General features: G+C 51.6%; 2 protein-coding genes across 3 annotated transcripts; one reads left to right on the top strand and one right to left on the bottom strand.

Moving 5' to 3' along the window:
• Positions 1–8,867: 8,867 nt before the first annotated feature.
• On the top strand, positions 8,868–13,793 carry LOC120650756 (auxin response factor 22-like). 2 transcript variants are annotated; one of them, XM_039928002.1, is made up of 4 exons: positions 8,868–9,212; positions 9,338–10,483; positions 12,225–13,108; positions 13,246–13,793. In XM_039928002.1, the coding sequence occupies exons 2-4, from the start codon at positions 9,410–9,412 to the stop codon at positions 13,340–13,342; spliced, it is 2,055 nt and encodes a 684-aa protein (XP_039783936.1). In that variant the 5' UTR covers positions 8,868–9,212; positions 9,338–9,409; the 3' UTR covers positions 13,343–13,793. The 2 variants fall into 2 exon arrangements, with proteins under 2 accessions (XP_039783936.1, XP_039783938.1); XM_039928004.1 differs by having other exon boundaries at positions 9,025–9,209.
• Positions 13,794–22,981: 9,188 nt separating this feature from the next.
• Positions 22,982–24,347, bottom strand: LOC120650755. The gene is made up of 3 exons (XM_039928001.1): positions 23,993–24,347; positions 23,825–23,883; positions 22,982–23,393 (listed from the first exon to the last, which is right to left on the bottom strand). The coding sequence occupies exons 1-3, from the start codon at positions 24,339–24,341 to the stop codon at positions 23,385–23,387; spliced, it is 417 nt and encodes a 138-aa protein (XP_039783935.1). The 5' UTR covers positions 24,342–24,347; the 3' UTR covers positions 22,982–23,384.
• Positions 24,348–25,393: the final 1,046 nt, after the last annotated feature.

The raw sequence follows: 25,393 nt of genomic DNA, 5'->3' as shown, positions 1-25,393 counted from the left end.
GGACAAAAGGTGTGAACTAATCCTGGTATCATGCCGTCCCTTCTGAGTTCTGACCTGGGTGAGATCAGATCATCAGATCTAACAGCAAAGCAAGCCATTAACTAGCTGTTGACCAAGCGAGTAATGGCCGGAATGATTGTTTTTGAGGACTCGGGGGTTTCCTCCCACATTCGTCAAGAAGCGAAAGGGACCCCAACCAAAATCGCAGTGATCATGGGTGCTCTGAATTCTCATCCCGTGAGCCGGAAGCTTCAGAAAAGCAGAAGTGGAGCGGGCATCTATCTACTATTCTCTTGGGTCCTCGCCCCTGTGAAAGGACACCGGGACAGCAGGATCAAACGGTGGATCATCGCGATCGGGAGCACTGTGTTCTGTGGTGGCAGCACCAGCTTTTCTGGGATGTTGCATCATTGCATGTCCGTTGCCGGTCGCGGTGCGCGGTGCTGTAGCCGCCGACGCCGACGGCTGAACGGCCTGGCCTCGCTTTTGCTGCGCCCCCGCGGCGCTTTTGAATCTTTTCGATCTCGCGAACGATCGGCCGGTCGCGTGCAATCTTGTTTCAGAGGTTGGGGTAAAGCGTGTGCGAGACTGGCACGGACGATGCCACCACCGCTGGACGGGATCCCTGTTCCGTCGAAAATAAAAATGGACAGGATCCCTATGACTATGAGCCGTTGACTCGAACGGATCCCCACAGCGCGGCCTGCTGGTCGGTCGCGCGATGCACGGGCGCGTGCCGGCGCGGCCCCACTTCACGTGCGCCCGGCCTGGCCCTGCAGGTGCAGGGCGACGCAAAGCGAGCCGCAAGGGCGACCGATCGGGAACGGCGACGCACGCCAGGCTGCGGTGTCCCTGGATCGGCTGCGCCTGTCTGAAGTGGCTGCACCTGCACGAGTGCACGTTGCCAGGGCGCGATGCCGCTGATCTAGTGAGCCGTGTCCTTCTCCTTTGCATCGATCGCTTCGAGTGGCGGACCGATTCAAAGGATCCGGAGGTCGGTAGAACACATCACGAGTTTCTCCTTGCTTCAAATAGGGATTTCTCTTGAAAGCACATCAGGAGTAGACAGTACAGTTATGGTGATTGGTGTTACTTCACTTGTGTTCTTCCTAAGGAACATAAGAAACATACTCATGATCGAGTAGACAGTACAAGTTTGATTTCTTGGCACATTTTTTCGGAGCACAGCGTGTAAAACAGCTTTGCATTAGCTGTGAATAACGTTTTGTATGTGTCAGAATTGGACATCAGCCGTGAGCGTTGAACGTAGGGGGAATGCTCGACCGTCAGGGTAACCTTCCGCAGGCGTTTCAAGCCATCGCTGACTTTTGATCCTCCGACTCCAATTTCGATCCGGCCTCCCCTCTCTGGCTCTCCTGAGCAGGAAGCCATGCTGAATTGCTGATCGATCGAGCCTCGAGGAGAGGAGACGATCGAAGCAAGGAGCCTTGCGCGACGCAAGAACCTGATGCATCCGCGTCACCTTGTGCGCGGCGCCCCCGCCGCTGCTCGTTTCGTACTTCTGCGTCTGGTACCCTAACGTGCCGCCCGCCGAGCTAGCCACAGGTCCGCGGAGGCCGATCATGTCCTTCTACTCGCCACGCTCCGCAGCCCCGACCGCATGAACTGCAACTACTTCATCTACCAGACAAGACAGCCAGCGGAGGTCGCCGTCGCTGCGGCTGCTCCGATCCCGGACAACTCGTTCTCCTTCGCGTCCAAGGTGGTGGTGGGTGGTTTTCTGGTCTTCGTCGACCTCCGGCAGGCCATCCTATCCTCGACGCGCTCGGGCGCAGTCCCGCGCGCTACTTGCCGGCGCCCGCCACCGGAGATCGTCATCAGGCTGGACAAAGCCCTACGACGCGGCACCGTTGCTTTCCCGGGACATCGCCGTTGACCGTTGTCAACGGCGGCGTGCAGACTCACCGTCGCCCGCCTGCGCCTTGTTGCTCGTTGAGCGTCTTGCTGGAGCTGGGACCGTTACCATGAGGAACAAGAGGGTCGGACGAGGAACAGCGGTATCCGACGCAGAGCCAATGCATGGCACCGCGCGACGGCGCGAGGCCTATATGCAATCCAGGAGATCTCCAGATATTTCAGAGTTAATTAACAGGGAATTAGCTAGATAGATCATTAGTCTTGTATATCGCCATATTGATTAGTCGGAGGTTCTATATGACGAACGTTTACGATACAATTATCTGTCTAGTAATTTGGGAAACATGACAACAATAATTTCTTGAACATATCGTTCGTCAATTTCTTTCTCAAAACCTAACAATAGTTTGTGACACCAGGGCAGCATAAGATAAAAAAAAACAAAAAAAAACATAACAGGTGCAAACCAACTTCTTGATGCAAACTATGGAAACTTCAATATATGAGTCATTGGATCAACATCTAAGAGGGTACGTGTAATTGGTTAATTTTACAATCTGGACTCGTCCTTAATTTTGGTTTAGGGTTTAGGGCAGCAATTTCCTAACATAGTCTTGCTGACTGCCGAGGTATACTTGTCAAGTCCAAATGTGCAATGACGGCAATAATCCATGACACGAGCCGCCGAGTGTTTTTGCTGACGTCTCGCTCGTCGCAAAAAAAAAAGGAAATAATGTGTGTATTGTGATCCAGATAATCGAATCTGACTCCGCACGTGTTATTAGTTGTGATCCGAGTAGGTTCGATCCATCAGATCATCAGTTGCATGCTCAGATCTGACACCAAACTACCAAACTGACCCAGTATGTATTGGTGGCGGCATGCATGATTATATTTGGTGACTCGGGAAGTCGGGATACGGCCTGATAGACTCGTCAAGAGCTGAAAGGCACCCCCAACCAAAATTGCTGCGCCAAAACTGCAGCGAGATCATGAATCCACCCATGACCACCTTCTCGTTCCCGCTGGGCCAGATCCCTTGAACCTGAAGGATCAGCACCGACCAGTGGAGGCAGTGAAGGTCGAGCTGTTTTTTTTTTTGAGTTAAGGTCGAGCTGTTTTTTTTTCTTAAGAAGAAGAAATGAAGGTCGAGCTGCCATAGATGTCTTCAGCACGTACTGCCCGGGAATTCGGGATAACACGGCGGCGTACGCCATCGATCGTGTCCGCCGCCGCGTGTGTCGTCGCGATCCGGAGCACTGTGCCTCGCTAGGTGGCACGACGACTTACCCTTGTGTGTGTGTCCTATCTAGCTAGGGGGCGGCGCGGCATGCATGTCACGCCGCGGCGCGGCGCCTGTAGCCGCCGACGTGACGGCCGAACCGCCGCCGCGGCAGGCAGCTCGGCGTGTTGGCGAGCCCGCCGGCCGGCCGGCGGCCCCGCGCTATTATAGCGAGCAGGTCGAGGCGGCGTGCGGGTCGCTGGGTGATCTATCCCGGCCGGGGCGACGTGAGGTGGCGAAGAAGGTTCTTCGTGTCCGGAATCGAAAGAGACGGTAGCGTGCGCACGGGCGCGTGGATGGACGGACGACGATGGTGGCAGACGCGGACAGGATGTGGCTCTACTTCGCCGTTGACCCGGACGGATCCGCGCGCCCCCACGGCGCGCTGCAGGCGGCGGCTGTGCGTGCGGTGTTCCTGCCTGGACCGGCGGCACCGCCTGCACGTACGTTAATTTCCAGAACGCCGAGGCACCGTTGTCATACGGACGAACAGATCTATGTGTCGTTAGTCTCTAATACTCCATGGTTATTTTGCTTTTGCACTTGTAATTCTGATGGGGCAGTGTCTTTAACTCTGCCAGGTGGATCATTACTCTCGAGTCCCTTACACTGAGCTGCAGTACCATGCATCGCTCCGTGTTTGGTAGACGAGGGAAAGAAGAGAAGACCGGGGCGGCGTGCTGCAGAGGCAGGGTCACCTCTGAATTCGAGATGGCAGTTCCGAGGGCGGTGCTCCCCAGGCCGGGTCAGCTCCCGGGTGACGTCACGGGCTGCTCCGAATGGCCCTGCCACCTCGTCCCGCTCGGGACTCGGGAGCTGCTCCCCGGTCAAATCCGCCGATCCCGAGGCAATCTTTGAAACCCTGTCCTCCTCCCTCACCCTTCTACGGATCGGAGTGGATTTGTTACAGATGGATTTTTACCGTCAGTAAGAATTCCCGGGGTGCGATCACGAGCAGACGCCCAACACGAGCATGTGACCACGCACGCCTCATCCAGCCTCCAAAACAGCCTTACTTTTCAATGCACGCTTCCTTTCAAAAAAAAAAAAAACTTTTCAACGCACGGCGGGGCCGCAGCGACGCAGGCCAAAACTGGAAAACCGCCCCCAGCCGGCCGGCCGGCAGGCAGGCGAGCGAAACAGACATCCGGGGGATCCGGCTCCGCCTGTCACGTCGCGCCTCGGAGACAGCGACGGGGGTACGCCGTACCCGTACGCGTACGCCGCCGGGCCGCGCCACCGGGACACGACTGCGACGGCACATACGCGCGGAGGTTGAGGGGGGCACGGCCAGCCTCGCCGGCTAATAACAAGGGGAGCGTACGACGCGGGCGGCGCACGGTACGGCCCGGGCGCGCCGCGGGTACACGGACGGTACACACATGCCGCTGTCCCGTCCTCGGCGTCGTACAGTCAAACAGCAGGCCGGACGGACGGACGGGGTACAAACGCTGGAGCTGTCCTGCCAAGCAATTGTACCTTAATTAACCTTGGGTTTTATTCTTTGTCGGGGTGCATTGCAACCGTGCGACGCGACAATCGTTGAGTAGTACGTGCCAGACTGACATCGTCGAGCACGAGTGTACGTACTCTTGTTACTTAGCTCGCAGGTAATAAATAAATAAAATATTTGTCACTGCTACTGAAACGCACGGTACTCTATTTTAATTTTTTTAAACAACGCTAGTAGTAGTACAGAAGGGCACTGGCACGTGATGTACAGAAGGGCAGCCAACAGCGCCGGCCGCCGCCGCGGCTCGGCTGCAGCGCGCGCGACAGGGGAGAAACGTACACGTCCTCGCAGACGACGCTACAGCGACCGCGCGTGGTCCAGCCAGGCCGGACGGACGGACCCGACACGCCCTGGCCCCGCCCATACCGGGTCCAGCCCCGCGCGTCCGACCGGCGGGCTCAGGCCCCGCCCGGGACCACCGCCCAGCCTAGCTGGCCCGCGACGGGCACAGGGCCGGCCGCTGCGGCCGCGCCACGTCAGCCGGCGTCTCGCAACGGGCAGCGCCCGCGCGCGGATAGCAACAGGGACGTGGTGACGTCGGAGCGCCCGTGACTGAGGGGTCGCTGTTGCCTGCCGCCGCGGGGGGGCCACGTGCGCTTGGGGCGGGCCTCGGTGGCGGCCGCTGACGTCACCGACGCCCGGAGTGGGGGCCTCCAGGGCACTGTTCACGGGTCAAAGCGCGCGGGGCGGCCTTCTTGTTCTCTCTGACTTCCTGGTGGATGGACGGTGCTGCTGCTACGGTGGTGGTTGAGGGATCCAACGGCTGGGATGGGGATGAATGAGACCCGGTGACACATCGGGAAAGCCCATTCAATTTCGACTGGTCCAAAGTCCAAACCACTCTTCCCCCTACTGTAGGTGTAGTAAAGTGCCTAGACGATTTACTGTAGCAGTATATTCTGCTCCTATAGGAAAAAAAATCCAAGTCAAACTTTTATATGAAGACAAAGTTTTATCCATAGGTTCTTATACTTTACCAAAGCTTTTGTTTGCAGGATGGTGACTTCACCGTCGACACATGCTCGTGCACGAGAGAGAGGGGTATCGCTAATTCACGGTTAACCGTAGGGATGAGATTCCTACGGTCGATCTTCCGACCAAATTTTTTTTCCGTTTTTAGTAACTTTTTTGTCGTTTTTTGATAAAAATTTAAAAAAAGATAGAAAAATTTTTTCAAGGAAAATTTTAGAGAGACAGAAAAAAAATTGACGAGAAAAAAAATGAAGGAGAAAGTTTTACGAAATAAATTAAAAAAATTGAAGAGAAAAATTTTTACATCCAAAATAAAAAAATCTCGGATAAAAAAAAAATTTGTTAAAATTTTTAAATAAAAAAAACTACCTGGAGCTCGCCGCCTCCTCCGCCGGGGCCGAGCGCCGCGCCTCCCCGGCGCCGGCCCGGCTGCGCCGCCTCGCCTCCCCGCCGCACCGGCCCGCCACGCCTCCCCGCCGCCGGCGCAGTCGCGCCGCCCCGCCGCGCCGCCTCCGCCGAGCCCGCCCCGCCTCCCCGCCGCCGGGCGCCCGCCATGGAGCACTGGAAGGGGAGGAGGAAGGGTAAAGCGCCATGGAGCACTGGGAGGAGGAAGGGTAAAGGGGGACGGGAGAGAGGAAGGGGAAGGGGGAAGGAAAAAACATAAACGGGATATACTCTGTCTCTTAGACGGTGTGGATCGACCGTGAGTTTGGAGACTCACGGTCGCCTGTAAACTCAGCATCGCGGAGAGAGAGGCCCTCAGCGTGCAAGACGACGAAATACGAAGTACGGAGACGTAGTGTGACAGCCCGACCCGGGTAACGGCTAAGATCTACTCTGCACGTTGAGTAAATCACACCCGCTAAATAACTCTCTTGCGCTTTCGTTCTCGCTTCGCGCAAAAGGTTGCAACCGGAGTTATTCAACTACCCTGGGCCTGGTATTTAAGCTGGCTCGTCCCTCTCTCAACTTCCAGTCTGGGACTATACTCCCGGCGATACAGTATTTTTTTCGCGCTACAGTAGCCGAGCTACAGTAACCCGGGATTCGGCCCGGCCCATCTGGCCCGTTCTGTTACAATCACCCACCCTTTAGGATTCGACGCCCCGTCGAATCATCGAACCAACTTAAATACCACCAGGATCTCCTCTTTTGGCCACATCCCATACGTCTAGTGCTAACGGTCCCATATACCACGTCCGTGCGTTCAGTGCCAACGGTCCCTGTGCCAGGCATCTGTGCCCACACGCGCCCGCCCACATACCGGTGGCATCTGCGACCACGCGCCCGTGCTCATGCCCGCACACTTATGCCCGTATGTGGCGTGAAACCGCGAGAGTCGGCTCTGATACCACTGTGACAGCCCGACCCGGGTAACGGCTAAGATCTACTCTGCAGGTTGAGTAAATCACACCTGCTAAATAACTCTCTTGCGCTTTCGTCCTCGCTTCGCGCAAAAAATTGCAACCGGAGTTATTCAACAACTCTGGGCCTGATATTTAAGCTGGCTCGTCCCTCTCTCAACTTCCAGTCTGGGACTATACTCCCGACGCTACAGTATTTTTTCGGCGCTACCGCAGCTGAGCTACAGTACCCCGGGATTCGGCCCGACCCATCTGGCCCGTTCTGTTACCCGTAGAGGCGCCGGTTGCTTGCGCACCCACGGAACCAATGAAGACGCGACAACGATGGCGAGAGGTCGCTGCACTTCCCTTTCCGGTTCCCTATCCGTCGCCGGAGACGGGGCCGCGCGTGCCTAGCCAGGTTTGGCGATCGCTCGCTCGATCAGGAGTGAGAAGGACGGAAAAGCCTTCGTCGCGAACCGGGCCGGGCACGCACGCAGCTGCCGCCGGGGGACACGGCCGTCGGCCACGCACCCACGCACGAGCGGCCTGGGTGCGCGCGCGCGCGCCGCGCGGCGTCGCCGAGTGCCCGAACCGTAGGCCCCCCGCGCACGGCGCCTCCGCTGGATCCGGCGGCGGCGGCGCGACCGATCTTGTTGTTGGTGGTGCGGCCCGGCCGGACGACGGGACACGGGACGGACGCGCGCTGCTGCTACTGCTACTGCTAACACCACCGGCAGTTTCACTACGCACGCCGCCGTCGTTTTCTACGACAAATCTTTGCCGCCGCAGGAACATCTTCACGTGCCGATGCAAGGCGAGCCCTTTTTGCTGCTGCTGCTGCTGGTCGATCCGGAGGTAGCGGCCGGGCCGGGACCAGCGGGACACGCGCACAGTGGAGTTCGTGTGCTGGTCCTTCCAGCTCCACTGCTGCGTCTTGTGGCGTTGTCCACACAAGGATCGGCGAAAACGAAAATGTTTTTTAAAAAAAAAGGAAACTAGGTAAGCTAAGCGATCGCAAATCCGAGCCAGACCCAGACCGCGCTGGCCCACCCCATCCTCGTGCTTCGGCAAGTCGGCACTCCGTTCGTGTTCGTCCGCGCTGGAAGATCAGTGCGGAGGGAGTTGGGAGGCCGACGGACAAGCCACATGATCCGGTCCGGTCCGTTTCGGGTCACGGGTTGCTTGTTCCAGAGATCGCAAAGGCGTGAGCTCTCTACACATACTACTGCACGCGCCCGGGAGTAGTAGGTGTGTGCGTGGTGTGTGCTCTTCATCGCAGGGGTCCTGAAAGTGTCAGGTTTCACACAGCTAGTTTCAGATCCTAGGATAAAACTATGGACTACGCAAATGTTTGGATCGCAGAAATTTCGTAGGAGTTTCCACTGGCCCAAGAAAACAGTAGCAAAGCTAGAGGGCGATGTGTGAAACCGTCTTGAGATCCAACAGCTACCGAATAGTCTGTGGATTTGTTGAGATAAACCAGGAGAGGGTGTTGGACTGGTAAATTAAACCGGCCCGCTTGGGACGAGTGAGTTCAAACGGAGACACGATCACACGGCCGGCAAAAACGGAACGGAGTCCCGGTCAGGCGGGTCACTATGCTCACTACCCCATCATTTACTACCGCACCCCACCGACAGCAGAAAATCCGCTCGCCGGCAGGCGGGGCCCCGCGCGCGCTCGGCCCCACGTGTCATGCCCTCCCCCGGGGCGGAGGGGGTAGGTGTCCCCCGCCTCGTGCCGCGCTGTTCGCTGTTCGCTGTTCGCGCGGGCGCGGCGGATCCGGTGGGCCCGCGCCTCCACTGGGCCGGGTGCCTGTGCCTGCGCCACTGCCCGCAGCGAGGCGGGCGGGGCGGGGCGGAGCGGAGCCGGGCGGCACTCATCACCAACAAGGAGAGAGGCGCCCGAGGCCCTCCTCGCCATAATTCGAACCCACTGTTGTGTGCCGCTGTAGCAGCGCCGCGCGCACGCCACCGCCGCCGCCCACCTCGCCTCGCCGCCGGGAAGAGTTTCGCTTCGTTCGCTGGGGGGGGGGGGGGGGGGGGGGGCGCCTCCGGCAACCGAAGCTCTGGGTGGGTGCCGGCCCTCCTGATGTAGATTTTTCCTCCCCCAGCTTTGCCAGGCGCCAACGTCTCTCTCTCTCTCTCTCGCCCGGAGCAGCGGTTGCGGCCGGCCCCCACGATCTGCCAGTTGGAAGGCATGCGCGCGGGCGGCGGAGGAGGTATCGGGCGCTGTTGCTTTCGGCCGCTCCGCTCCAGTTGCTTGCTTTTCGTTTCCGCGGGTTGCGTGGGGTGGTTTCGTGCTCGCTCTCGCTTGTGCCAGTGCGATTAATGGGGGACGTGGCAGGTTGCTCTGGCGGACAGTGATCGCATTTGGCGGCCGTGGAGGGGGAAGGCGACGGAGGAGGAGGCGGAGGCTATGAAGGAGGCGGCGGGCGACGAGAGGTGCCTTGACCCGCAGCTGTGGCACGCGTGCGCCGGCGGCATGGTGCAGATGCCCCCCGTGCGCTCCCGGGTCTACTACTTCCCGCAGGGCCACGCGGAGCACGCGCACGGCGGCGGGGCGGCGGAGCTCGCTGCCGCCGCCGGGGCGCGCGGGCTCCCGCCGCTCGTGCTCTGCTGCGTCGCCGGGGTGCGCTTCCTGGCCGATCCGGAGACGGACGAGGTGTTCGCCAAGATCCGCCTCGTACCGGTCCCGCCCGCCGAGGCGGGCTTCCGGGGCCCCGACGAGCTCGGCGGCGACCCCGCCTACGCCCGGGAGAAGCTGTCCTCCTTCGCCAAGACGCTCACGCAGTCCGACGCCAACAACGGCGGCGGCTTCTCGGTACCGCGCTACTGCGCCGAGACCATCTTCCCCAAGCTCGACTACCGGGCCGACCCGCCCGTGCAGACGGTGCTCGCCAAGGACGTGCACGGGGAGGTCTGGAAGTTCCGCCACATTTACCGGGGCACGCCGCGCCGGCATTTGCTCACCACGGGCTGGAGCACCTTCGTCAACCAGAAGAAGCTCGTCGCGGGGGACTCCATCGTCTTCCTGCGCACCGAGCATGGCGAGCTCTGCGTCGGGATTCGCCGTGCCAAGCGGGTGTCCTGCGGTGGCATGGAGTGCATGTCCGGCTGGAACGCCCCGGGGTACGGGGCCTTCTCGGCGTTCTTGAAGGATGAGGAGAGCAAGATGATGAAGGGGCCTGCCGGGTACATGAGAGGCAAGGGGAAGGTGAAGATCGCAGATGTCGTTGAGGCCGCAAGCCTGGCGGCGGGCGGGCAACCATTTGAGGTGGTGTACTACCCGAGGGCTAGCACACCAGAGTTTGTTGTGAAGGCTGCATCAGTGCAGAACGCGATGAGGAATCAGTGGTGCCCAGGGATGAGGTTCAAGATGGCATTTGAGACAGAGGATTCGTCAAGGATCAGCTGGTTTATGGGGACAATATCTTCTGTTCAGGTTGCTGATCCAATCCGTTGGTCAAATTCACCGTGGAGGCTTCTTCAGGTTCCACTTACTAACTCATATTGCCCGTACATCTATGCCATACTGCATTATTTAATGATGTGTACTGCTTTTCAACTTACTTCTTGATTGGGTTACTAGTGTTTTGTTCTGGTATCTATGTTTCATGCACTGTGAAAATTAATGGCTCTTGTGGAACTATTAATACAGTGTAAATATGGAATATGCATAGCTTGCTCAAAGGTGATCTTTGCCTGGTACTAGGTGTATCTGACATATGACCAGTACACAGGGTATGATGCTCACACGTTTGTAGCCCACATGAAGCATCCAAAAGTCTTTAGATTACTGGACAAAAGTTTAATCATGAAACTGGACGTCTGGTTGTGTCCAGTTGTGTTAGACTAGGATGGGAACAAGTTGGGCACAGTTCTAACCATAAAACCTTAGCAGTAACTTGTTTCTACTACCCTAGTATTAGTTTGCAGTCTGTAGGCCCTTTATGATTTTGTTGCTTCTCAGCCTTTTTCTGGTTTGATCTAGCTTTTTTTTCAGTGGCTAGGGGTGCTCTGTAGTGTTTTTCTAGTGTTGAGTTGCAGGAGTTGGGCTACATGCTGTGGTGTAGTGCGATGCCATCCACATTAATTGTATGGTTTTTGGTCCCGGTTTTCCCTATAAACTTGGTCATGCTTCTTCTTCTACTTCTAATAATATATATGGCAAGGCTTTTGCCATCCTTTCGACGTAAAACCCACTTAACCTATGATGAACTGCACCATCTGTTTGATCCAGTTGATTTCTCATCTGGAACGTATTGTCTTCAAATTGTTAGTATGTTTTAACAGTCTCTTCTGGCCATTGAGAAGCGAGAACTGAGATCGGTGCCGTCATCTTCTACCTCTTTATTTCTCATTTACTAATGTATCCTATCATCATAGATGACAGATTCAGTTTGCAGCATCTTTTAGCTACTAAGCTTTGTATCTGTCTCCGCACACTTTAAAAGCTGATAAGTGTCATGTTGTTGGCATCTGGATTCCAGAGGCATTAGGAAACTTTGGAGGTTTTGTTTGATACGTTTATGGATCCTCTCTTACAAACATGATCTGATTTACATGTGTCTAGCTGAAATCAAAATGTGGGGAGCGAACTAATATACAATCACATACTTCCAACAAACATCGATTTATGCATCAGTAGAATCTCAGTCCTGTCCCTCAAAAAAAAAAGAATCTCAGTCCTCGGCTCCTGAATCAATTGGTCCTTTTTCCGAGTTAATGGTCATACCTTACATTTGGCTATATGATTAGTGCCTTAAAAGATTGCTAGTTGATCCTTAATTGCAGCCTAGCATTGTACATTTGTACCTTGAGAAAGAGATTTAGATGTACTAGTAATTAGATTGATCTAGCATTAGTTTAACTTGAATGTGCTACATGCTTGTTCTCTGTCTCTTTTTACTATAGTCTGTTTGGTTTTCTTGGAATTGCCTTGATAAATAGATTGACATGCAATGTAGGAATACGAAGGGACCTGTCTGCTAGTAGTGTTAAGTGAGACATTGGAAGCTCACCAACTCATTCCTGTTGTCTCTGATGTTATCAATTATAACAGATGTAGAAAGAATTTACTTTTCAACTGTAAAGTTTACTTGTGAAATTGTCATAACTATTTATTTTTTGGTGTTTGTTTTGTCCATTTAAGCTCTGCAAGTACCAGCATTTATTTTCAGTTTCTGCACTGTGTCCTTTTGCCCATTCACAGAGTTGCAAATTTGTTGCAGGTGACATGGGATGAACCAGACTTACTGCAGAATGTGAAATGTGTCAACCCATGGCTAGTGGAGCTTGTATCAAGCATTCCACCGATTCACCTGGGACCATTTTCTCCACCTAGAAAGAAGTTGCGGGTGCCTCAACATCCTGACTTTCCGTTTGACAGTCAGCTGTTGAATCCAATTTTCCACGGCAACCCACTTGGTCCAAGCAACAGCCCCATTTGCTGTTTCCCGGGCAACGCTCCTGCAGGCATACAGGTAGCCAGGCATGCTCAATTTGGTTTACCCCTAACAGACCACCAGCTTAACAAGCTGCACCTCGGTCTGTTCCAAGGCGGCGGTTTTAACCGATTTGAAGCGATCACTCCGCAATCGCACATATCCAAAGGTTTCATGATCACCAGTGCACCAGTCAAAGAGAGTGTCTCTTGCTTGTTGACAATTGGCACACCACATGGCACAGAGAAATCTGATGACAGAAAGAAACCCCATATAATGCTGTTTGGAAAGCCTATCCTAACCGAGCAGCAGATGAATTCTGGAGGTTCAAGGGAAACATTCTCCCCTGAGGTTACTGGAAACAGTTCATCTGATGGCAATGCACAGAAGACAGGAAATGTATCTGACGGTTCTGGTTCATCAATCTGCATTGGTTTCCCATCTCAAGGTCGCGAGGCTTCAGACCTTGGGTTAGAAGTCGGGCATTGCAAGGTATTTATGGAATCAGAGGATGTTGGTCGGACCATCGATTTGTCTGTCTTTGGATCTTATGAAGAGCTGTATGGTCAGTTAGCTGACATGTTTGGAATCGAGAAAGCAGAAATAATGAGCCATCTCCGTTACCGCGACGCTGCTGGTGCTGTCAAGCATACCGGTGAAGAACCATTCAGGTGAGCCAGCCGTTAATATCTTGAGCTTTTATTTACCATTGGAGCGTTGTCTACTCTATAGTCTATACTAGCATACGATATCTTTGTTGCATAAAAAAGGCATGCACAATGTATCTTAAGTTCTTTTTGCGTGACAGTGACTTCATGAAAGTAGCACGGAGGCTCACCATAACAGAGGGAAGCGTGGAGAGGCTGCAGAAACCTCTCATCGAATATATGGTGGAGCGGGCTTGATTGCATGACCTTTCAATAAGCCAATCTGAAGCCTGTGGAAGGCTAAGCTCAGAACGAAGAAACTGCTGCATCTCTGTTTGTGTTTCTCCGCTGCGAAGCGGAATTGCAATGTTTGTTGGGTCTTGTGGAGACTCTCGGTGTAAGGGCTTTCTTGCGTCGTGACTTGGTCGTTAGAACTCTGTTGTGATCAGTTGTTGATGTGCTCGAGTCGAATGAAGTTGATGAATAACCTCTTTGATGGATTAGCTTGGAATAAAGTTCGAGTTGTGTTAAGGGAGGGCTGCTGTAGTGCACCTGCAATGGGAGCTAGCTGCAGCGTGATGGTGGTTCTCGAATCACGAAATCCAGTTGTCGATTTAGTTTGAGACTTGAGATGCTTGTATTTAAATTGTTGCTGTGATTTGACTGCGCACGGCCTTTTCTATGTTATAAGTACTCATTGCAGCTGCTATGTTTTCATTCCATCAGCATGAATGCCACGAAACCGTTGGTCGGTGGTTATTATCTGAATCCAGCACATTGCGTAGCTGAGTTCCGGTTGCAGGATCCAGGCCATGGATTGAAATTGAAGCAATATGAAGTTGGCCGACACTGGATGGATGCATGGTCACATGGCTTTCGGCTCTCGCCCCGACTGTTCCCTTGGGAAACTAACGCAGGTGCCGCATGTGTGCGGTACATGAGTACAAGTACGTGGTCTGACCTCTGAATTGTGAAGCAGTACGCCTGCCGGTCGCAGAGGATGCGCCGGTGTGCATTGTACCCATGCCCCTTGCCGTTCGAAGGAGCGGATCCTTCACGTGTTGTAAACTGTGGAGTCCTTGCCTGCCTACTACTACGGCACGTAGCCTGAATCGATCGTACTGGCGCGCAGCGTTGCAGCCCTGGGCGCTGCACGATGCCCTCGTTAGGTAGAGGTCAGGTTGCACGGTCGAGACTCTGCATCCGTGACCGCGCGACCTGTTTGGCTCTGCAACGGCATCAGACTACGCGTCGCTCCAAGTGGTTGTAGGCGCATCCCCGTTGCTGCCTCCTTGGGTGGCCACGGGCATACCTTGGCGTTGCTTGATCGTGGCATCCAGGGCTCCAGGCGTAGATCCGACGCGCGTGATCTATATGGCTAGCGATAGCATGACCCCCTCGTGTTTTTTTTTTTTTTTGGGTAAGACCCCCTCGTGTTTTGCAGCATGATAAGCCAGAGCCGTGCGCGCTGGTCCTGCTCTGGCATTGGAGTCTGGATGTTCAGGTCTACGGTCATAGCTTCGCGCTCGATGCGACTGGTAGAGTGCTGCGCCCCCTGCAAAGCACGTGTCGAGATTCCCCGCGAGGCCTCCGCGAAACGCAACTGGCCAGGACGGAAGCCCACGCCCGAGTCCACCAGCCGGGCGTTTTTTTTATTTTTTTATTTTTCAAAAAAAAATTACAGAAATATATTTTTGGTTTCAGATTTTACAGTTCTGTACCCCTACCGCCCGGCAGAGAGGCGGTAGGGACATATATGTAAATAAAAATAAATTTATTTTACGCAGAGGTCTTTGGAGGGAGCCTGCCGCCCCCCTGCCGGGCGGCAGGCCCCCTGCCGCCCCACCAGTTGGCAGCAGGGGGCCTGCCGCCCGGCAGGGGGGGCGGCAGGCTTCCTCATCAAATCTAAAACTCCGCCTCTTCCCTCTGCGCCCTCATTTTCTGCCCACGAGATCCAGAGAGGGGAGAGGGAGAGAGGATGGGTGAGGGAGGTAAAAAAATCGGCGAAGCCCTGCAGAATTTTGGATCCGAACCGCAGGTAACCAATATTTCTCAACTTTGTCATTTCAGATTTTTTTTGTATGTTTAATTTTATGATTAGTATTTTTTATTATTGTAAGCACTTAGGGTTCGGATTAGTGGTTATAATTGAAGGCATAGTATATTGAAATATAGAATAGTAAACTTAGAATGACAGTACCTTATTATTATTGTAGCATAAGGCAATGGATGCCTCCAATTCTGTTGGATTTTCATGGACCGAAGAAAAATCTAGTATATTTCTTGACATCATGACACATCTTGTAATCAGTAAGAAGTTGGATCCATTAGCGGATGGTACGATAGAGATGGTGTTGTCCAAATTAGTTGAGTTTAAAGATTTGACATTGTTTCGAGGTATTACAATGCAAGATTTAAAGGAACACCTGCTTAAACGTCGGAAGATATACATGAGGGTATGTGAACTAGCGAATCATCCTTATGTTATTGGATTCTTACAAACTAATTGTAAGATATGGATGCGGCCAGAAGTGTATGAGATGCACATTAAGGTAACTCTTATTTAGTTCTAATCACGTCCGTTATTTGTAATCCATATTTACGAAATAGTAAAATTATTGTGTAATTATATGTTAGGATTACCCCGAGGACACGGAGTTGATTAACAAATCGATACCAAATTTCCGTAAATTGGTATGTATCTTTGGTGGACTTATGCCGCAAACTAGACGAAGGAGGTGGATAAGATCTTCGGGTAATAGTACTTGGCCTGCGCAAGAACAGATGTCCGGAGGTTTATCGAGTCATGATGCAGCACCTCAACCACCAACTTGTGTTAACTGGGATGACGACATGGATGACTTCATGCCCCCGAAACCATGGCCTCCAACACATGATGTTCCTCCCCCTTTACATGAACCTAGAATCAGAAAAGAGACAAAGGGAAAGACAAGAGGTTCATCAAGTCATGTTGCACCACCTGCAGCACAAACTTGTGTTAATTGGGATGACGACATGGATGACTTCATGCCCCCCAAACCATGGCCTTCAACACATGATGTTCCTCCCCCTGTACATGAACGTAAATCCAAAAAAGAGAGAAAGGGAAAGGCAAGAGGTTCGTCGAGCCATACTACACCACCTGCAGCACCACCATCTGTCAACTGGGATGACGACCTAGATGATTTCATGTCATGATCTGTAACATATGATGTTCATCGGTTTAAGATGTATGCGCATTTAGTATTGTTAATGTTGTATTATATTTGTATGTATGTCTCGTACCTAACTTTGCATTCACTGGACATGTACATAATGTCGAGTTTGAATCGTACTTAGTCGTAATGGAGCATCGAAGTATAAACATACCATCTATTGTATGTAATGGAAAATACGAGAGTGATAAGAGGCGAACGTTGAAGTGTATAAATAAGCGATCCACAGCTATCTCATTACAAATAAACATCAGAGATACAAACATCAGATACAAACATCATAATACAACGACAATGAAACACACATCACACATGCAGTGGCATGGCAGAACCCGTTGCAAACTACGGTAAACAGATTCCGGACTAACCTAAGATGCCTTTGGTAATTTAAAAAAAAAACAGAACAAACACAACGATGAAGCATGTCACTAGCACTAGGGTAGTCCTAGTAGCCGTACCCCCACGTAGCAAACTGCGTTGAGCCTTCTCCGCAGTATCCACTCATTGCAGGTGGTGCAGGCGGTGGTGCCGGAGGCGTAGGGCCCTTCTTCTTGTGACAAGGGCAGTTGCAGTAAGGAATAGTGCATGGTTCCTCCTGTGAGCCGACAGCATTGCTGGTATCATCAACTTCGTCGTCTTTGTTACCCTCGCTCACTTCCTCATAATGGTTCACCTTGCATTCCAAATCAAAGATCTTTATCTGGAGGTACTCGATGAACTCCTGAACAGAATCAATTGGTGCAGGATCGATCCACCTAGTAAAACCACAGTTTTCTGGAGCATCGGAAGACTGCAAAACAAATTTCATGTAAGGTGTCTCATTGAAGAAAAAGAAATGAAACAACCGAGTATTACCCATGCGTGTGGACATTTAAAGAAACGCCGACCACCATCCATCCCGTCGGTGCACATCTGCACTAAGCAGTCCTCATCATGTCTGCATTTTGGCCACAGTTCTCTACGGTTATCGTATTGTCGAAGAGGAGTTTCATTGGTAAATTCACTCTTTTGCTGTGGCGGAAACTCAAACACTGGTTCCGGAAAGGAATCAGGTCCAAGAGGCCCCTCCCATATTATGGGGTCTCCCTTTCTTCCCCCTTTTCCTTTTCCAAAACCTTAGTAATTCTTCCCGCTAGACCCACCTCCAGACATTGGGTATACAATGAGCTTTGGTGTTTGAGTGGTGCTGGGAGTTCACAAACTTCGGAGTATTTATAGGCGCACAATGGTCTGATACCCGGAGTGTGGAGTGTAAATGTACCTAAAAAGCCTACATGACAACACAGTGAAGAGGCTAGATGACCTAACACTGAAAAGGCTAGATTCGATTCTCGAAATGACTACTCGATGCATCTCTGTGCATGCTGACTCACAGCACTGCATTGCTGCCACTCGGTCGATCGCGCCTAGATGCCGCCTTCCCCACTACACGCCACAGACCTTCGCTGTAGAATGACAGGTCCGCCGTCCTCGCCAGAGAGATTGCTTTGAAGGTGAGCTGGTGTGGTTGCCGTGTTGTCACATCGTTTTGAAATGGTGGAAGGGCACTGCTATTGGGTTGTCGTCTTTTGTCACATATGTTTGGGGAAAGAATGCGACATTTGGGAAACCCGTGATCGCCGTGCTGAGCAGTGGCAACCTGTGATCTCGTACTCGCAGCTAGATACACTATGGTTCCTATTTTGAGCTATTCGAGCGTGTAGTCATCATCATCGTCGGCAGGATCTCGGCCGCTAACTCCTACCGCACCCAGGGTTAACCGAACCGTCGGTAACCGGTCCGGTCCGGTCCGGTTCCGGTTCGGTCCGGTATGAAACCGGTCCAAATTCAAAATTTAAATTTGAATTCAAAAAAATGAAAAAATCCCAAAAAATTCCTAAAAATACTTCAAGGTGCAACGAATCTAATGGTGTCAAATTTTCTCCAAAATTCATTCGTTTAACATACTTTTCAGGCATTTAAAGTTAAAACAAAAAAGAAAAAGAAAAAAATGAGACGGCCCATTAAGGCCCACTTGATAAACCGGTCTAACCGGCCGGTAAACCGGTCAAACCGGCCGGTATACCGGTCCAAAACGGTTACACATGCGATTTTAAATTTGGATTTGAATTCAAACCGGTCAAACCGGCCGGTAAACCGGTAAAACCGACCGGTATACCGGTACGAACCGGTTGAACTGAGTTTTTTGAATTCAAATTTGAATTTTACCGGTTTCTACCGGTAACCGGCCAAACCGGTCCGGTAAACCGGAACCGGTGGCCGGCGGTTACCGGTTAGCGGTCGGATACGTTAACCCTGACCGCACCTAACTTGTCCTTCATTAAACCACATAACATATTACATTGAAGGTTTCATTCGTTACAACCAAATTCGAGACAAATACATAATATACTTAGTTTCGTACACACAAATACATTGCAAGCTGTTACGTGCACAACTAAATGCGGCGAATTCTTGTAGGTGGAGCCGATCCATCCATCGGATTTCCGGAAGGTCCAGCCTCGGCAGCAGCAGTGGGTACTGAAAGCTGTGGGCACTTCTTGTAAGTGTGACCGTCCGCTCCACACAATTTGCAATGTTTTTTCTTCTTTCCAGCCTCGGACTCGTCCATTCTGTTCCGGATCCGACGTGTCTGCCGTCAGCCTATGCCCCGCTTCGTAGCTGCATCAGGGATGAGCATTGGATGGGGATTTTTTTTGATTGAATGGGCCTAGAATACCGATGCCGTATATCTCATAACACCAAGTCTGTGCTGCGACTTCTTTTGTGACATATTGAGAAACATAGGACGCAGCATCTAACCCAGATACAGAACAAGCCGCGATGATATGGGAGCATGGTAAGTGATGCACCTTTGGCTTCTGACATCGGCAGAATACCCTCCCGTCAATGGTTATCAAAACTTCTTGAATTACCCTTTGTCTGCGGACACCCTGTCCGGTCCTGTCCCTGCATGATACCTCAAATCTTTGCTCCTTTGTGCCCATCGATATGACTGAGTGAAATCGAGCCTTTTCAAATTTTTTTCTCCATGTACTCATTGACCCTTCTGCAAAAATGCACTCCTGGATCATTAAGTAAGGGAGCGGCTGATGCGTATCGCTCCCGAAAATACCTTATACATCCATACATGATGAACTCAACAATGCCAGCAAGAGGAAATCCACGAACACGACGCATTACCATATTGTAACATTCAGCATGGTTGGTCGTCTCGATCCCATAACGTCTCCCATCTGTGTCATACAGAAGTGACCACTTCTCTTTAGGCGCACCATCAATCCACTGTGAAAATGGTTTAGCATGTCCAACTAATGAATCTGTAGAACGTCTCCTGCTGGATGATGAGGCCTGGCTCTTAAGCAATTCAGCGCTCATGTCATCAATTATACCTCACAAAGCATCAAACTTTCTCTGCTGATTCTGAGTGCACAATCGCTTGAACAAATTCATCAGATCCTTATTCTTGAACCGCTCATAAAAGTTAGCAGCCATATGCCTCACACACCACCTATTGACAACATCTGGCCATATAGGAGGTGAAGATTGACTAACTTCTTGGAGCTGCCTTATAGCTGCAAGTAGACCTGCATGCCTATCACTGATAAGGCAAATATTAGGCCTTCCAGCAACAACGTGAATCTTCAGACGTTCAAGAAACCAGTACCAGCTTTCTGTGTTCTCATTCTCAACAAAGGCAAAGGCGATGGGAACTATCTGCTTGTTGTAATCAATTTCGATTGCCGTCAATATTGTTCCCTTATATTTCCCTGTCAGGAAAGTGCCGTCAATACACAGAACAGGAAGGCAGTAAATGAATGCCCTCACACATGCTCCAATGCAGAAGAAAGCTCGTAGCAGAATGCTTGGCCCCCCTGACAAGCTCGGTACACTATATGTATCAAAAGCACTTTCAGGATTTCTATGCACAATAGCTTCAAGCATACGAGGTAGGTTGTCATATGATGCTTCATAAGTGCCAAACTTCATCTCAAATACTTTTTGTTTAGCTTGCCAAGCCTTTGCATAGCTGATCACATACTGAAAATTCTGTTCAATGTCCCTAATTATCAATGCAGGCTCATAATCCATTTTGTCAAGAATCACCCCATACATCTTCTTAGCCACGAAAATTGATGTGATATTACGATGATGTCCCACAACACCTGTCAATCTATAAGTATGTGGTGTAACAATTGAACATTCCCAGTGTGTCTTGAACTTTCCCTTATATGCATGCACTCGCCATGTACAGTCTCTATCTGCACACCTCACCTCGTATTCTTTGCTGCTAGACTTCAGTACTCTGAATTCCTTCCTCAGAGATACAGCCCAGAGCTTCACAGCATCCTTCACATCCTCAATGGTACGATACTTTGTCCCTTGTATGACCTCATTCACTCTGTATTCAAACTCCGGACATCTAATATCTTGTACCACTGGATTACCAAAACCCTCTTTACGCCATTCACCTAACACAAGGAAGTGCTCATCGTCCTCATCGTCCGATGAGTCCCCACATTGCTCTATTATTTGTGCATCCTGGTCTTCTTTCTCCATGTCCTCCACAATTCCAGGTATCCGCTCGCCTTCATCTGCTAAACCTTGTGGTTCTGGTTCTGGTTCTGGAGCTTGCATGTTCTCTTCTTCTTTATCCTCTTCCATCTCTTTATTGCAGTCAGATGTTGTGTGTGTTGACCCTTCACCTAAATCAGCGGTCTTCTGGTGAATCTGAATTACCATTGCGAGAGGCCACCCACTTTCAAGAGCTGCGTGCATGTAATGTTGCCATTCTTCCGTACTACTTATATGTGTCAACTCCCAGAAATCCACATTAGCTTCCCAGGAAGTCAAGGTATGAACCGTAAGAAAATGAGTCTTTGGATTCACATTGAACATCTTGTGAAGTCATTTCCGTATGGACTCAAAACTCCTCTCTAGGGGTTTATCTAGACTGTACTGTCTTCTTTCCAATGCTGATAGATTTACTCCATAGGAATCATGAGTAATTCTATAGAAGTCACCGTAATGAACTTGAAATGCCACTTTGCTCGACATATCTGGCCATGCAAAGATTTCATTTTAATTAATCTAATATCTACAAATATACTATGCCTTCAATTATAACCACTAATCCGAACCCTAAGTGCTTATAATAATAAACAATACTAATCATAAAATTAAACATAAAAAAATCTGTAATGACAAAGTTGAGAAATATTGGTTACCTGCGGTTCGGATCCAAAATCCTGCAGGGCTTCGCCGGTTTTTTTACCTCCCTCACCCCTCCTCTCTCCCTCTCCCCTCTCTGGATCTCGTGGGCAGAAAATGAGGGCGCAGAGAGAAGGGGAGGAGTTTTATATTTGAGGAGGGAGCCTGCCGCCAACTGATGGGGCGGCAGGGGGGCGGCAGGCTCTCTCCAAGGATCTCTGCGCAAAATAAATTTATTTTTATTTACATATAGGTCCCTATCACCCCCCTGCCGGGCGGTAGGGGTATAGAACTGTAAAACCTGAAACCAAAAATATATTTCTGTAATTTTTTTTGAAAAATACAAAAAAAAAAAAACGCACCAGCCGGACCGGCAGCTGCCAGCTGGTGAATGCGTTCGAGCCACCCCCCGCGCGGTTGCTGCTGGCTTGGCTGCTGCTCCGATCGCGTCGACGTTGCCTCGTCGCGTCAGCAGGCCGAGCCGAAGCAGAGTTTGTTTGGGCCCGTGTTGGTCTGCTGCTGGAGAAGCGCAATATGGGCGGAACGGGACGAAGGGGCGGACGGGCCGGGCCAGCCAGCCGCCGGGCCGAGTTGGCCCACGACTACTCCTCTAACAGAAAGGGAATCGCTCACGTGCCTATTAGCTCACGTGAAGTACGTGCGTGCGTGCTCCCGTAGCCCTGGATCGTGATCGTACGTGCGAGGGCGGTGGTGAGTAGCGGTGCGCTCGTGCTACGCGTAGTACGCCAGCCGTTAGGCCCTCGTGCGTGAATAATGCATGCATGATTGAATGGCTGGGCCTCAACTATCCCTAGCATGTCTGATCTTCATATATGTGGAAAAAAAAAATGGGATGGACCCCGGGTCCAGGGGCGCTCGCGTGCGCCCCCGCGCCTGATGGCCACCGCGTACTCGCTGGCGAAATCCGACGGCAAAGCCTCCCTACGGTGCCGCACCTGCGTAACCCAGCTACTGTTAGGGTTGCAAGCGGGGCGGGTTGCGGCTGCCCGCCCCGCGTCCGCACAAGCCGCAAGCCTTTTGCGGGGCGATGCGGCTGCCCGCATGCCGCCGCATAATTTTTGCGGGAGTTTGCGGCAGCCTGCGCAAGATGCGGCTGCCCGCATGCCGCCGCATAATTTTTGCGGGAGTTTGCGGCAGCCCGCTTGCGCATAGAACATTTACGGGGCCACTGCGCTGTTTCTACCGCCGCATGAGTATAGTCACTTCACATGCGCTAGACAGAGTTAACTAGCTCAAATGCAAAGAGGCTGTCTACCTGACATTCGTGTTTGAGGGCCATCTGACACCGGTTGTTTCCCATCAACAAAACACACGAAAATTGACATGGGTGGAAATTGGGTGTTTCAGATGAAGTTCACACCTGAAATTTTTTTGTCATCTGATTCACGTTTACTTGACAGCATAAAACTAGCATAAACTGATGTAACTGACACAAATTAGAAAAAAATGACACTGTCAACACACTCGACTGATAGTTAAGATAACTGTAAAAACAGAGCTGAAAACACCATTCATGATCGAAGCAGTGCTAAGATACAAACAGATTATGAATTCTGTCATAAAGAGGTGCCATAGTAGTATAGTACTGATGGACACAGAAAATGACCCAGATTCTAGGACACTGACTCAAACATAAAAACTATCAAACTTCATTATAAAATCGAAACCCCACGCTTGCACTTCTTCTACTCATCAGGCTTGCGGATGTGAGAGACAGGAGGCATCATTGACAGGGTGGTTGTTGTCCCAATCAGAAATGCAAAGGAAAGATCCCCTTGATGCACCTTGTAGCCAACAATTCTGTACTCAAACTCTTTGCACTTGCTCAACTGATGAACAAGCAGCATATTATTTCATCCTTCCTACAAACAAGAGACTGTTTTTAATACAAAAAAGATCCTCAAAATGACAGTATCAGAACACCAAGCTGACGGTTAGATGACTACTGTAAGAACAATGTGCATGATCAGAAAAGTGCATAGTGGAGACAGACCATAGTAGTATTGATGCTAGTAACAAAATCACGTTTTGGTGCTAGAAGATTGACATGTTTACTCATTTGCTAGTATATATCAGACAAGAAAGATTACTAGCCATAGTATATAACAAAATCACTAGCCAATAGATGTGATGTCAGAGCGACAGTTTTTTCTTTTTGAAATAAAAGAGCCAGTTTATGTTAACCACTTCAGAGATATGGCACAAAATTTGTGCTGCTACCACACAAATAAATGGTGCAGTTTTCTCCTCATTATAGAAAACACATTTATTTCATAAAGGTAATACTCAGTGCCTTGTAGTAATTTGTGCTGGTGCCCTTGTTCCAGCCGTCCTTCCCTAGCTTTTTCCAACCTTCATCCCAAATTAAACAAAATCCTTTTATGGATGAACAGAAAAATAAGAGGAATTGAAAATTCAGCATGAGAATCATCTAGACCGGGAGGAGGAAGGGAGATCTTACACTTGGCGCACACCATCGCCGCAACCACTTGCACTGACTCCTCTTTGTTCTTGTGGAGGGGGTTGGGGGATAGGATGACAACAAGAGGGAAGAAGAGGTGAGAACGGAGCGCCGATAACAGTTGATTCACCGGCGGTTGGTGGCAGCAGCATACAAGCGGGCGGCGGCTCGCAAGACGGCGACGCCATGGGTGCACTCTCTTCTCGATCTCAGCTTGGACGCCCTCTCTCCCCTTCCCCTGTCCCCTGGGATGCAAGCGGGGCGGGGCGGCGCCTGCGAGGAAGGAGAGGAGGGGGCCGCGTCGGCGGCAAGGAGGAGGAGGAGGGGGCCGCGGCGTCGTTCCGACCATAGCCAGGAAGTGAATCTTGCGGAGGCGGCGCAGGCAAGCGGTGGAAGCCTTCTCTGGTTTGTTTTTGCGGGCTTTGCGGCGCCGCTGGCTCTCGCGGGCTGGCCGCGCAAGCCCGTTTCACTCTCGCGGGCTGCTATGCGGCATATTGCGGGTATGCGGTGCGGGTTTGCCCAGCGGGTTGGCGGCTGAGCCCGCCCCGCTTGCATCCCTAGCTACTGTACGGCGGCGAGAAGCACGGCGAGGGAAGAATTCAGCCACACGGCGGCACGCCAGGGGGAAGGGAGAAACTCTGCTGCGCTGGCAACCTTGCAGATGTGCGCCCCGCATGCGTAAACAGGCGGCGCGAGCAAAGAAGAGGTACACACGGCAGAACCGTGCGGGGGCATGCACGGGTCAGTGCCGCGGCGGTGTTGGTACCAATACGACGACCGTACGTACGCGAAACAACACGTCTGGCCCTGCCCGGCCGCGCCCGGTCGGTCGGTTTGCATGCCTGCTTGCGCGTTGTTTTGTCTCCCCCCGAGCTACAGTACCACACCGCACTATACCACCATGTGCCCCTTGCGTGATTTCATAATCCTACTACGTTCATCAAAATTCTTATATAAACAGATGATCAAGTATCATTAATTACCACTAGAAGCAGCAGAAGAAGAGTTAGGGTAAACTCGCCCTAACATAGTCGCACATAGGTGAAGAAGAAGCAGGTCGCAGCTCGCGACTCTTCCTTCTTGTTCCGTCCATCAGCACCAAAACAACGCAGCAGCGTCTCCTCAAGGTCCATACGTGCCGGGCCGCAACGTCGGTGTGCTAGCACTGTGTACTCGGCTAGGGCTTCGTGGGAAGTGGAGAGGAGGCGGCGGATGGCGCGTGTTTATCAAACCGCCCAGTCCCACCCCTCATTATATAGAGCCCGCTAACAGACCTTGGCTAGAGTTTATGACACGTGTTTATCGAACCGTCCACAGTCCCACCCCTCATTATATAGAGCACACTAAACGGGCCTTCACATCGAAGCTCATTACGATTCTATTTTTTGTTGGATGAATATC

Source organism: Panicum virgatum, chromosome 9K (assembly GCF_016808335.1).
Source record: "Panicum virgatum strain AP13 chromosome 9K, P.virgatum_v5, whole genome shotgun sequence".
Classification (NCBI taxonomy): Eukaryota; Viridiplantae; Streptophyta; class Magnoliopsida; order Poales; family Poaceae; genus Panicum; species Panicum virgatum.
Note: the sequence above shows the minus strand (reverse complement) of the source record. Positions and strands in the feature narration are given on the sequence as shown.

Coding starts and splice junctions, on each gene's coding strand:
- LOC120650756 (XM_039928002.1), top strand. CDS start 9,410: ATGAAGGAGGCGGCGGGCGACGAGAGGTGCCTTGACCCGCAGCTGTGG. Junction 10,484..12,224: donor CACCGTGGAGGCTTCTTCAG/GTTCCACTTACT, acceptor AATTTGTTGCAG/GTGACATGGGATGAACCAGA. Junction 13,109..13,245: donor ACCGGTGAAGAACCATTCAG/GTGAGCCAGCCG, acceptor TTTGCGTGACAG/TGACTTCATGAAAGTAGCAC.
- LOC120650755 (XM_039928001.1), bottom strand. CDS start 24,341: ATGGTCGGAACGACGCCGCGGCCCCCTCCTCCTCCTCCTTGCCGCCGA. Junction 23,884..23,992: donor GGCGATGGTGTGCGCCAAGT/GTAAGATCTCCC, acceptor TTTGGGATGAAG/GTTGGAAAAAGCTAGGGAAG.